The sequence below is a fragment of the Peromyscus leucopus genome, chromosome 19 (assembly GCF_004664715.2).
Source record: "Peromyscus leucopus breed LL Stock chromosome 19, UCI_PerLeu_2.1, whole genome shotgun sequence".
NCBI classification, from domain to species: Eukaryota; Metazoa; Chordata; class Mammalia; order Rodentia; family Cricetidae; genus Peromyscus; species Peromyscus leucopus.
The window spans coordinates 24,445,523-24,459,128 of NC_051079.1; the positions used below are offsets into that span (position 1 = coordinate 24,445,523).

General features: G+C 42.7%; 1 protein-coding gene across 1 annotated transcript in view; it reads left to right on the forward strand.

Annotated features, from left to right (window-relative positions):
- Positions 1-13,606, forward strand: part of Ctnna1 (catenin alpha 1) — a 131,461-nt gene that overhangs the window by 37,413 nt on the left and 80,442 nt on the right. Inside the window, exons 4-5 of the mRNA XM_028886779.2 lie at positions 12,670-12,836; positions 13,320-13,439. Coding sequence (XP_028742612.1) covers positions 12,670-12,836; positions 13,320-13,439 — 287 coding nt within the window. The remainder of the gene's footprint in view (positions 1-12,669; positions 12,837-13,319; positions 13,440-13,606) is intronic.

Consider the following 13,606-nt stretch of genomic DNA (forward strand, 5'->3'; position numbering starts at 1 on the left):
TTGAAAAAAATTGATCTACTGTAGCTCAATTGTTAAGTGCTTGCTTAGCATCCGTAGAGGTCCTGAGTTTGATCTCCTGCAGCAGAGGGAGAGCTGCACTGTTTGTGGTGCGTGTGAGTGCTCCTAAGGCAGCGTGCGAGTGCTCCTAAGGCAGCGTGTGAGTGCTCCTAAGGCAGCGTGTGAGTGCTCCTAAGGCAGCGTGCGAGTGCTCCTAAGGCGTGGAGTGTCTGGAGGTGGGCTCCTAAGGCAGGGGGCTAGGAGTGTGAGTGCTCCTAAGGCAGTGTGAGTGCTCCTAAGGCAGCGTGTGAGTGCTCCTAAGGCAGCGTGTGAGTGCTCCTAAGGCAGCGTGTGAGTGCTCCTAAGGCAGCGTGCGAGTGCTCCTAAGGCAGCGTGCGAGTGCTCCTAAGGCAGCGTGTGAGTGCTCCTAAGGCGTGCAAGTGCTCCTAAGGCAGCGTGCGAGTGCTCCTAAGGCAGCGTGTGAGTGCTCCTAAGGCGTGCAAGTGCTCCTAAGGCAGTGTGAGTGCTCCTAAGGCAGCGTGTGAGTGCTCCTAAGGCAGCGTGTGAGTGCTCCTAAGGCAGCGTGCGAGTGCTCCTAAGGCAGCGTGTGAGTGCTCCTAAGGCAGCGTGTGAGTGCTCCTAAGGCAGTGTGAGTGCTCCTAAGGCAGCGTGCGAGTGCTCCTAAGGCAGCGTGCGAGTGCTCCTAAGGCAGCGTGTGAGTGCTCCTAAGGCAGCGTGTGAGTGCTCCTAAGGCAGTGTGAGTGCTCCTAAGGCAGCGTGCGAGTGCTCCTAAGGCAGCGTGTGAGTGCTCGAGTGCTCCTAAGGCAGCGTGTGAGTGCTCCTAAGGCAGCGTGAGTGCTCCTAAGGCAGCGCTGCAGCGCTGGCTGCAAACATGAGTTCTCATCTGCTGATTGCAGAAGCCTTTCCTTTCCTTAGTAATTGCAAATCTATTAGTGTGTGCGTGTGTTGTGTGTGTGTGTGTGTGTGTGTGTGTGTGTGTGTGTGTTAGAGAGAGAGAGTGCGAGCAAGCGATTGTGGAGAACAGAGGACCATTTTCAGGAGCCAATTCTCCTTCCAGGTAGAGTTGGAGATTGAACTCAAATTATCAGGCTTGTTCTGCAAGCACTTTTAGTTTAGAGTCAGGGACTGACTAGACTGGCCCTTGAACTCCCCATGTGTAGGAAGTTGACCTTCATTCCTGATCATTTCCCCTCTGCTTTCTGAGCCTTGGGTTTAAAGGCTTGCACCACCTTGCTTGGCTGATAATGACTTTGTGACTATTATATACTTCTGTATGTACTGTTGTTCTCCTGGTGAACATCAGAAAACCATCTGGATAAGTTAACTCAGCCTTTTCTCCAGTATCAAAGTAGTATGAACTTTAATCTCCTCCGGTGAAGAGAGTTTGTTTAGGAAGTGATGGTGTCCAGCAGATCTAAAGAGAATGCTCTAATATTTGGCTTGCAGTATCCTTCCCCCCTTCATGTCTATTTGTGTTTAAGTAGTAATTGTCTTAAGTAGTAATTTCTTAAGTTCTGGCATTTGGGTCAGTATTCCATTTTAGATAAGTTTTGCTAATAATGCTATGCACTGTAGAGATACGATTTCAACTTACTGGAGGCAACCAAAATTGTTCTCTTCTGAGTATTAATCTTTACATGATTCTTTCCCTCCCTCCCTCCTCCCTCCCTCCCTCCCTCCTCCCTCCCTCCCTCCTCCCTCCCTCCCTCCAAGAAAGGATCTTATTAGCTCACACTGGTTTTGAACTCACTATATAGCTGGCCCTGGCTTTGCATTCTTGATCCTCTTCCACCATCTCCTGAGCTGTGAGGTGTGAGGCATGCACCACTGTTCTAGTCGGTTGAGTGAGCCCTTTTTATGTAAAACATGACTGATTAGTTTCAAAGCAAGAAATTTTGTCTATCGAAGCTCATGACTTTGTAAACATAGTTGATTTGTGAACTTCTCTAATGGTTTAGTTATTTCCAGGTACTTTTTTTTTTTCTTCTTCGAGACAGGGTTTCTCTGTGTAGCTTTGGAGCCTGTCCTGGATCTCATTCTGTAGACCAGGCTGGCCTCAAACTCACAGAGATCCGCCTGGCTCTGCCTCCCGAGTGCTGGGATTAAAGGTGTGCGCCACCTCTGCCCGGCTCCAGGTACTTTTAAGTAGAAATCTGAAAATCTGTCTTAGCCATTATGTAGGGAGCATCTTCCTTTTTTTCAATTTGAATGATTTGTATGTAGGAGTGTTGTGTGCCATTGTATGTAGGCTTTGTTTGGTTTTGGGAGTATATGTGTGTATGTGTGTGTGTGTGTGTGTGTGTGTGTGTGATGGTACATATGTCTGTGTGTTCACATGGGTGTGGAAAGCTCAAAGTTGACTTTGGGTGTCTTGACTGATTGCTTTCCAGTTAAGGCAGGCTCTCTTCCTGAATCCAGACCTTGCCAATCCAGCTAGTGCAAGAAGGCAGCCTGCTCTGAGGATTCCTTGTCTCTGCTAAGGCTTGTAGGTTCTGGGTGTCTGAACTTCAGTCTTCATGCTTGCAACGTGATGAGCACTTGACTCAATGAGCCACTTTCCTAGTCCCTAGATTTTTTTTTTCATTTAATAATTTTAAATGATGTATTTCATTCGTGACAAAAGGGATATTGAACACAAGCTGTCTGTTTCTTGAGATATATGAGATATATTTCTTTTTTTCTTCTGGGAGCTGACTTTTGAAGGAAGTGAAAATTGGGTTTGTGTCCAGTGTAGCTGTTGACAGCTTCAGACTGATGGTACCCACATCTGTGTAAACAGCCTGGATGATAGATGATCCGCACATGTGAGCAGGACAAAATAACTGTCAGTGACTGCTTTGAACAGGGTTTGAGAGAGAAACAGGAGTCAGAATGAAGTCTGAATTTGCTGAATTCATGATCTAGAGACAAAACAGCTATTTGTGTGGGTATGTGGGTCTTTTTAGTGAGGTGGAGGTGGTGGGCTTGATCTTACACAGGGGCCCTTTCTTTCACAGGAAACAATTCATAAGTGTTTTTACCTTGGAATGTTGATAAGAGTTTCAAGACATGTTAATGATGCTCTTGGAAGAGCATGAAAGCCTTCAGCATTTGGAAAAAGATTAAGGTTAAGTCAATGTCAGTTGAGTGTTTTTCATTAGATTTGGTTTGCATGTAGCGCTTTTTCAATTAGCGGTCGCAGTATAAGTCCCCAGCTGGTTTTTCTTGTAGTCTTAGCATTCTGACTTGCTGTTCTCCTTTTTCTCTTTGCTGCATGGGTAAAATTGTCCAGTTTTTTCCTTCCTTTGTGTGTCTATCTTTATTTGACCTTTCATACCTGAATCTGTTGGATGTACATCCATCCCATTTCCTGCCCTTCATGTGTTCCTGAGGCCTATGATTAAGTAAAACGAAACAATTCTTCATAATGCCTCATGCCTCCAGTTTCATGACTTAATTCTTCTCTTGCTCTTCACTTTAGTTGAAAGCAAGAGGGAAAGCAAATATAAATTCTGGGAAATCGTTAACTGGTTGTCACCTGGAAGCTTTATGTCTTAAATTTTATGTCTGTCTGTCTCAAACTGTCAGTCTCTAGGGTTGAGACTGTACTCTCTGACTTGAGATGTGTCAAGGATGCTGTCTGCTTCTGGATCAGGGCCCTTGTGTGAGCATATGCTGCTCTGCAGAGATTCAAGAGCTAATGCAGCCAACTTGTAAGTGAGGAAAGAAGAGTGAAGTCATTAAATTCTAATGTTTCTTACCATCTTGAAATGGTTCCTCTTTTTAAAGATCTGTCTTGTTAAACTTACAAAAATAACATCCACTGAGATAATGGTCTTAAGTTATAGCAGGTGATATTACTGTCTTCACACATTTGCACAGTGTAGTAGGGAAGTTATCTTAGTGTTGTTTTTAAAGATTCTTTTCTTTTTAACATTTATTTATTTTATGTATACACGTATATACATTTGTGTGCTATGTCATGTGCTACTTGGAAATCAATGGACAACTTCTGGTATTTGGTTTTGTCACCTTACCTTACCCTGTTGGGTCTGGGATAGGAGTCAGGTCATCCAGCTTCATGGTAAGTACTGCTACCTGCTGAACCAGCTTGTTGGCCTCTTAAAATTTTGAGATAGGGTTTTATGCTAACAAGACTGGACTCCAATTGGTTGTGTAGCAGAGGATGATCTCGAACTCCTGAACTTCTTACCTCTTGTCTTCCCTAGTGCTAAGAGTACAGGTGTGCGCCATTACACGGGCTTGGTTTTGTATTTGGAGACGGACTCTCATTCTCGTAGCCCAGGCCGGCCTCAGACTTGGATCAATCCTACCTAGGCACCCTGAGTGCTGGCATTACAGCTGTGCACCACCATACCCAGTGCAATTTAAGTGTTAACATTTGCCTTTGGCGTGACTTCAGGCATGATGTTGCAGTAACTTGCTTTCTACTAGTTAATTTCTTAAAGAAAGTGATTCCAAGTTGAAATGCATGTTGTGCATTTATTTGAATGTGTAATCAGGAAGCCAGTGTCTCTCTTTGGAGTGTTTCTGAATAGCAGCAGGGCACACTTGAATTAGTAAGGAAAATGAGAACATGAATATGTGTGGTACTCTATTTTAATTTAAAGAAATATTCTGTCAACTATAAAAAGTGGAAAATGCAAAGTTTCTTTCTGTGCCACCAGGGGTTGGGAGGAGGTAGATTGAGAGGTTTCTAGGCTCTGGATTCAGATTTAAATAACTTGGTATTGATTTGATGGGTTTGGGCTCACTTTCAAAAGGTAAAGTGTTGTGAAAAGCACCTGCCAGAGATTTCTGGAATTGTGTGTTGTGTTTTCTGTAGTGTGGTGTCTCCAGCGGTCCAGGGGTCTCCTCAGATGTCCTTCAGTGAATACAAGGTGAGGGTGGAGGGGTCTGCTGTGGTGGAAGACAGACCGATTCCCTCTCTCCCTCCCCCCTCTTCCTTCTTCTCTTTTCTGAAATTCTCCATCTTCAGGTGTTAGGGTCTGTGGCTTATGTATAAAGATGTTAACTCTTAGGTATAGGATATAGGATACTTTAGGTAGTGTTTTCTTTAACGTAGAATGAAAAAAAAAAACATGGTTCTTTTTGGGGTCCCCCTCCCCCGTGTGTGCGTGCATGGCGTGTGCGTGTGGTGCGTTGGTGTACGTGGATAGGTAGGAGTAGGAGAGGATAGAGGACCTCATGTAACCCAGGCTGTAGACTTGTAGCTGTAGATGTCCTTGAGCTGTTGCCGCCCCGGAAAGGTGAAATTATAGGTGTGTGCCACCAAGCCTGGCCAAAAGAATTTTAAATGAAAGTTTGCCTTTCAAAACAACACCAACAAAAAGGAGCCATTATTATTATTATTATTTTGTAATGAATTTGTTTTGATACTAAGAGCAAAAAAATAAAAATTACCTAAAATTTTATAATTAAGAGATTAAAGCCGGGCGGTGGTGGCTCACGCTTTAATCCCAGCACTTGGAGGCAGAGGCAGGCGGATCTCTGTGATTCGAGGCCAGCCTGGCTACAAGTGAGTTCCAGAAAGCGCAAAGCTACACAGAGAAACCTGTCTCGAAAAAAAAAAAAAAAAAAAAAAAAAAAAAGAGATTAAAAACATATGTTTGTGTCTGGAGAGATGGTTTGACAATTGAGAGCACTGGCGGTTCTTCCAGAGGACTCTGATTCCATTTCCAGCACACAGCTGGTGGCTCACAGCTTTCTGTCACTCCAGAGTCAGGGGAACCAATGCCATCTTCTGACTTCTGAGGGTTCCTTTATACACATGATGCACATACATATACCCAGGCTCACATATACATATATAAAATAATTAATTTGCAGTTTGTTTTCTGTGAATATGCTCACTTGAGTAGAAATACATTGTGCTTGATTGTGTCATTTTTAAAAAAAATTTATGATAGTGAAAGATGTTTAGAATCCAGTTATTTTCTTCCTACAATATAATTTTATGACTGAATGACATTTCCATGGAGTGAGACAATTCAAATGCACTGTTTTGTACTAGCAAACCATGGATGTTAATTTTTCCGTGTGTGTGTGTGTGTGTGTGTGTGTGTGCGCGTGCGTGTGCGTGTGCGTGTGTGTGTGTGTGTGTGTGTGTGTGTGTGTTACAGTGAACTTGGGGTGGTTAAAGAACTCCTGGAGCTGTCGGTCACCTTCTCCATCTGGGCTCTGCAGATGGCCCAGGTTTGGTGGCAAGTGCCTTTACTCATTGAGCTGTCTTACTGGCCCTAAAGATTTAAAAGTATTGTTAATTTTATTCACTTTTCATACTTTAAGCAGTTTGAGAGACATAGTAACATATATACATATATGTTTAAATTTTAAATAAAAGGCTAAAGGCAGATATGAGATAAAGGAGAAGGAAAAAGTTTTCAGAGTGTTAAAAATCTTTTTTTTTTTTTTTTTTTTTTTTTTTTTTTTTTTGTTTTTCTGAGACAGGGTTTCTCTTGTGTAGCTTTGCGCCTTTCCTGGAGCTCACTTGGTAGCCCAGGCTGGCCTCGAACTCACAGAGATCCGCCTGCTCTGCCTCCTGAGTGCTGGGATTAAAGGCGTGTGCTGCCGCCGCCGCCGCCGCCGCCGCCGCCGCCGCCGCCGCCACCACCACCACCGCCCGGCTGAGTGTTAAAATCTTGATGAGTTAAAGAGAACAAATTGAGCAGAGTCCTGGGAGATAAGATAGGCATCAGAATTTCCTGATGCTTACTATCACTTAGTTGTTTACCTGGAAGCTTCTGTCATTTTAACACAGGTCCCTTTTTTCTCAGGTTTGCAAAAAGCATGTCCAGGTGGATGTCTTAAAATGTTTTATATGTTGGATTTGACAATTAATAACAAAAAGTGTACTCTCATAAAATGTTTCAGAAATGCCTACCTAAGGTCCACATAATAATTGAATTCACTTCCTTCATCAACTGTAAATAGAAAAAAATAAAAATGAGATTGAGTTTGTAGATAACCACTTTATTTTATATTTTAAAAATACCTCATTTTTATAAAGTTTTTTTTTTTTTTTTTTTTTTTTTTTTTTTTTTTGGTTTTTCGAGACAGGGTTTCTCAGTGTAGCTTTTCGCCTTTTCTGGAGCTTACTTGGTAGCCCAGGCTGGCCTCGAACTCACAGAGATCCGCCTGGCTCTGCCTCCTGAGTGCTGGGATTAAAGGCATGCGCCACCAACGCCCGGTTTTATAAAGCTTTTAAAAAGGATTTTAGAAGACAGGAGCAGTGGTACACCCTTGTTACCTCAGCTTTTAGGAGGTTCAGGCAGGAGGAGCATAAATTTGAGGCTAGCTTTGGCTAGATAATGAAACCCCATCTGAAAGAAGAAAAGAAGAAATTAGCAATTTCTAATTTTGCCTTCTCAGTTTTAAAATGAGCTAGCAGCCATAAGAAGATTTTTATACCTTAAAAACAAAAATCTGAAACATATATTCATGTTTATATATTCATGTATAGACACACACACACACACACACACACACACACACACACACACACACACACACACACACACACACGATGTTTGAGGCATGGTTTCTCTGTGTAGCCCTGGCAGTCCTGGAACACATTCTGTAGATCAGGCTAGCCTCAAACTCAGAGATCATTTGCCTCTGCCCCCCAAGTGCTGGGATTAAAGGTGCGCCACCATCTCCTGTCAATTTTATATATTATACACACAAATAACAGATATTTTATTATTTTTACCATTTATATACCTTTTACTTTAAAAAAATATATTCATGAGGCTGAAGAGATGACTCAGTGATTAAGATTACTGATGGTTCTTCTAGAGGACTTGGGTCCCAGTACCCATCTTGTGATGCACAACCAACCATCTATAACTCCAGTTCTAAGAGACCTGGTGCCCTTTTCAGGCCTGTAAGGGCACAGGGCATACCCTTGGTACACAGATATACATGCAGACAAAATACTCATACTCACAAAATACTAATAATATGTTATAAAATTGTAGAAAGTCATCAGGAAAAAAAGTAACTCATCAAGCCATACCACCTTTGGGTATAGACAGTCAATATTCTGGCATGTGTTAGTCTGGTTCATTCTTCCCTGTGGTATACACGCATTGCGATCCCACTTTCCACTATGTAACACTGATTATTATATACCTGTTGTTTCAAGTAGAATGGAGAACAAATCTCGTTAATAAAGACACTTGGGGCCGGAGAACTGTAATTTGTAGCCATGTTCCTCTACTGACCAAAAAAATGGGTGTTCCCCCCTCCTACCTTTGCATCCCCCTTTCTTCCTGGACTTGAATATAGAAAAGTTCTGGTCAAGAAGCAAGCTGTGCCGGGTGGTGGTGGCGCACGCCTTTAATCCCAGCACCCGGGAGGCAGAGGCAGGCGGATCTCTGTGAGTTCGAGGCCAGCCTGGTCTACCAAGTGAGTTCCAGGAAAGGCGCAAAGCTACACAGAGAAACCCTGTCTCGAAAAACAAAAAAAAAAAAAAAAAACAAAAAAAAAAAAAAAGAAGCAAGCTGTAAGTATCTTTAAGGGGCTGGAGGGATGGCTCAGCCATTGCAGAGTACTTCCTGCTCTTGTGACCTGAATTTAGTTCCTAAGGAAGCACTTGTGTCCATGGCTCACGACTGCCTGTAACTCCAGCTCTGGGGCACCAGACACTCCCTTCTTGCCTCCTGGGGCACACACACAAATACACATAAATAAAAATTAAATATCATTAGTATTGTTTCAGACATGATAAACTTTGTTGTAGTTCTTGGAGTATCTTGGCATAGAGTGTAGGCTGAGGGGCTGTGAAGTTGTTAATGAGATAGGTCAGTGAGGGAGATGAGAACTAGAGAGAATCTCGGCTTGGAAAGGCTTTTTAAAATGTGGAGAAGTGAGGCTGTTGAGCTGACTCAGCAGATAAAGACACCTGTGGCCGAGTTTGGTTCTGGAACCCATATGGTGGACCGGAGAACCAACATTGGCAGGCAGTTTTCTGACTTCATGGGTAACGTGGTGCCTGCATTTTCCAAATAATTAAATCAATAAATGTAAGAAAACAGTGAAAACGTGGACAAACTAAGGGTCAGTAAGGTGAGTGTCTTCAGACTGATGATTCACAGAAGGACCAGGTTCGTTTTTAAAAGTGATTTTCTGTGCTGTGCAGGTGGAGTGAGGGAGGTGACTGCTGCAGCATGTCCTGCTAAAAGCCAACGTATGCTTAAGGAACTTGGAAGCGTGACTGCTTCGTTTTTCTTTTTCTTTGCCCTTTAAAACAGGGCCTCATGTATCCCAGGCTGCCTGGAACTTGCTATGTATCCTAGAATGGCATTGAACTTGTGATTCTCTTGCCTTGGTTTCCCAGACCGTGGGATTAGACATGTTGGGAAGTGGGGTAGCCCTGTGTGTGTCAGAAATTCAAGATCAGCCTCAACTACATAGCCAACCTTGTCTCAAGACAAAGAAACCAGCACACAGAGTACTCCCCACAGAAGTTAGCAAACAAACAAAAAATTTAGTACAGCATAATACAGTCTCTTGGATAGCTTGAGCCTCTAATCCTAGTACCGTGAGGGTGGAAGAGGCAGGAGGATGGGGGAGTTCAAGATCATTTTCAAGTATGTAAGAGTTTGAGGCAGCCTGGGATATATGAGACATGCTTTTTTTATTTGTTTCTTGAAAACATTGTTTTATGTGGATGTTTTTGTCTGAATGTGTACCACTTGGCCTGCCTGATGTCCTTGAAGGAGGTAGAGATAGCTGTAATCTGACATGGGGGCTGGAATTGGACCTGTGTTCTCTGGAAGAGTAGCCAACATTCCTAATCACTGAGCTATCTCTCCAGCCTGAAACACATGCCTTTTTTTTTTTTTTTTAAGTTCCATGTTTCTTAGGTTCAGGACTCAGGTTAAAAAAGAAAAACCTAGCCACCTCCTTTTATAATCATTATCCTCCAACTTCCTTTTCTACACCTGTTTGATTGCTTTGAGAGGATATAGTTAAGGTAATTGATCCTTCAGAAAGGTCTTGATCCTAACCCTCAAGAGCTGTGGGCTTATTTGTGTTTCTTTCCCCCTTTTCATTTTGAACTCTTAGAGGAGCTGAACTCTTATCTTTGAACCAGAAGAAAACGTATCGGGGCAACAGATCTGGATTCAATGGTAGATGATGTAATAGGAGAAGGGTCTCCCTTTTTTAAATCTTTAGTTATTTTTACTATTTTTTTTTCTTCCATGATAGGGTTTCTTGCATGTGTGTAGCCTTGGCTGTCCTGGAACTTTCTCTGTAGACCAGGCTGGCCTCAAACTCAGAGATTAGCCTGCCTCTGCCTCCTGAGTGCAGGGACTAAAGACGTGTGCCACCATTCCGAGTAACTGCCTTTTTTTTTCCCCTTTAATTTTATGTGTTTGGGTGTTTTGTCTGCATGTATATCTGTGTGTCGTGTATGTGCCTGGTGCCCTGAGAGGCCAGAAGAGGATGTCAGGTCCCCTGGAACTAGAGTTAGAGATGGTTGGTTGTAAGCTGAAGCCAACCCTCTCTCCCCGAGGAGGATTCTGATGCTGGAACTCAAGTCCTTGTCTTAAAAGCACTTTGGACTCTCGGAGCTACCAAGTACAAAGTTCTCTTAAGTTTAATCTCCTTTATATCTTAGTAATTATACGTGTGGTATAATTAAGGAGGAGGTACTGGGAAACAGGGTAAGATTCTCAATTCTTATTGTTGACCATGTGATCTGGGATAGCTTTTTGTTTATGTGTAGGAAGAGCTTTGATCTCTTAGAAATATACTTTAAAGACTTACTAACATCTGTTTTTATTCATTTATTTTGAGACAAGGTCTCACTGTATAACCCTTGATATCCTGGAACTCACTAATTAGCTCAATCTGGCCTTGAACTCACAGGAGTATAGCTGCCTGTTTTCCTAGTGCTGAGACTAAAGGTGTACACCACCACTTGATTGACTTGTTTGTTTGTTTTTACGACACAGGGTCTATGTAACCAGTCTGGGGTGAACTTCTTATGTATTCAAAGCTGACTTTATGTTGCCTTCTCAAATCCTGAGAGAAAATTATTATCTGTCCGTCCGTCCGTCCGTCCGTCCAACCTTCCTTCCTTCCTTCCTTCCTTCCTTCCTTCCTTCCTTCCTTCCTTCCTTCCTTCCTTCCTTCCATCCATCCATCCATCCATCCATTCATTTATTTTTCGAGACAGGGTTTCTCTGTGTACTTTTGGTGCCTGTCCTGGATCTCACTCTGTAGAACCAGGCTGGTCTTGAACTCAGAGATCCGCCTGGCTCTGCCTCCTCAGTGCTGGGATTAAAGGCGTGTGCCACCACTGCCCGGCTATTTTTATTTATTTTATGTGTGTTGTAGGGGAGGTATATAAAGAGGCTTGCCTGTGTCATGGCATGCATGAGGAGGTCAGAGTTTGACTTACGGGAGTTGGTTCTCGCCTTCCATTATGTGGGTTCCAGGGATTAAATTCAGGTGGTCAGTTGTGGTGGCAAGTACTTTTATCTGCTGAGTCACCTTGCTGGTCTGGTTTAAGAATGGCTGATTAACTTTTTGCTTTTAATTAAAAAAAAAAAAAAAAAAAAAAAAAAAAAAAAAAAGGGCCCCTGTAATCCCAGCACTGGGAAGGCAAGGATAGAGCTCCAGAATAAGCTGGCTAGCCAGACCAGAGCTCTGGACTCAGAGGTGAGACTGTATCACCCACAACCCCCACCCCCACACGCCCCCACATGTGGGAAAGAAATTAAAATAATCTTATTTATCTTACGGTCATGCTTCTTTACAGGGGTCAGTTTTAAGCAGTCATTTGAACTTAGTTCGTTAGAGGTTTATTTATATATCTATTCACCGTCTTGTGAACACAGAAGGTGTCATTGTTTTAATGAACCGTGTGGTATTATTTATTCACTGGAGTTTCGGGAAGTGAGTGACAGGGGACTGGGTCTGACTGTAGCCTCCAGCATTTAACCAGGGTCTTCAACCTCAGGACCGCTGGGGTTACAGTTAGGGGTCGCCACACTCAGATGTCAGTGTGACTTGAATTTTTGTTGTTGTTGTTCCTAAAAGGCCCCTGATAGGAGATTAAGGAGTTGTTATGGCTGAAAGCTAGAAGATGTTACAGTTGATATAAATGTTTATCTGATTTCTTTCAGTCATTTGCTGTTATTTGATTTTCTAATATTTTTTAATATCACCACTATGTCTGGCTGTTTTTTTTTTTTGTGTGTGTGAGGGTGGTGTGTATTATCATTTAGTTAAAGGAAGAAGTATTTTTAAGCCTTTCTGTCATGTAGTGTCTAGTCACTTTCTGGGTGTTATGTTTTATCAGTGTTATATGAGGGATGCTCAAGTGATTAGTACAAACTAAAGGGAGGAAAGCAGGAACAGTGCTCTGTGTGATGTCACGAGTGTGAGCTACTTTACCCTTTACATAAAGGACTTTAGTATTTACTTCTGGTTTTCCCAGACAAGGCTTCTCTGTAAAATGGCCCTGGCTATCCTGGGCCATTTGTAGCCAGGCTGGCCTTGAACTCACAGATATCCCTCTGCCTCTGCCTCCCGAGTGCTGGGATTAAAGGGGTGCGCCACCCTGCTTAGCTTTATTTTTTAATAAATAAATAAATAATTTGGGTTAACTCCGCTGGCTTTGTTTTCACTGCACAGGAGATGTGATGAAGAGCGCTGCTGCGGAGTTTGCAGATGACCCGTGCTCTTCTGTGAAGCGGGGGAACATGGTGCGAGCGGCCCGAGCGCTGCTCTCTGCTGTCACTCGGCTCCTGATTCTGGCTGACATGGCAGATGTCTACAAATTACTCGTTCAGCTGAAAGTTGTAAGTTTGGGTCTATATCTAAAATGCTTTTTTTTTTTTTTGTATGTTTCATAGTGAAGGTGATGCCGACCATACTTAGCATTAAAATTCAGTTTGGTTTTGAACTAGTGATGGCTTTGTTCAATAATTTCTTCTTCTCTATTTCAAGTATCTGTATGATACTCTGCTATAGGCCACTGTAGTCTCTGTTAACTGAAGGAACTGTAGCAAAGGTGTTGATTTTTGACTCTCCCTTTTTGAAATACCCATTCTATGTTTCTGTGTACTGATAATGGTGTTCTATAATTAGAAAACCAAAATAGAAACTGATAGGTGCCCCACCTCCTTCGAAGCACTCTGTAATAGGAGGGTTTATCAGCTACATATGTTTGCTTGGATTGCTTTATGAATAGTTGTTAAAGAAGATGGAGTCTTAGGATTTACTCATTTTATCTATAGATTGGTCTGTCTTGGAGTTTTTACTTTTGGGGTTGTGTTTTTTAGGTGGAGGATGGTATATTGAAATTGAGGAATGCTGGCAACGAGCAAGACTTAGGGATACAGTACAAAGCTCTGAAACCGGAAGTGGACAAGCTGAACATTATGGCAGCGAAAAGACAACAGGTACAGGCATGATTTGCAGACATTTCGTAATGTTACTTACTTACTTATTTCTTTGTTTGTTGAGACAGGGTCTTACTTTGCAGCCCTGGTTGACCTGGAACTCACTACATAAAACAGGCTGGAGAGTATTGTATTATCTAGTGGAGAAGACCCGGTTTGCCCCAGTT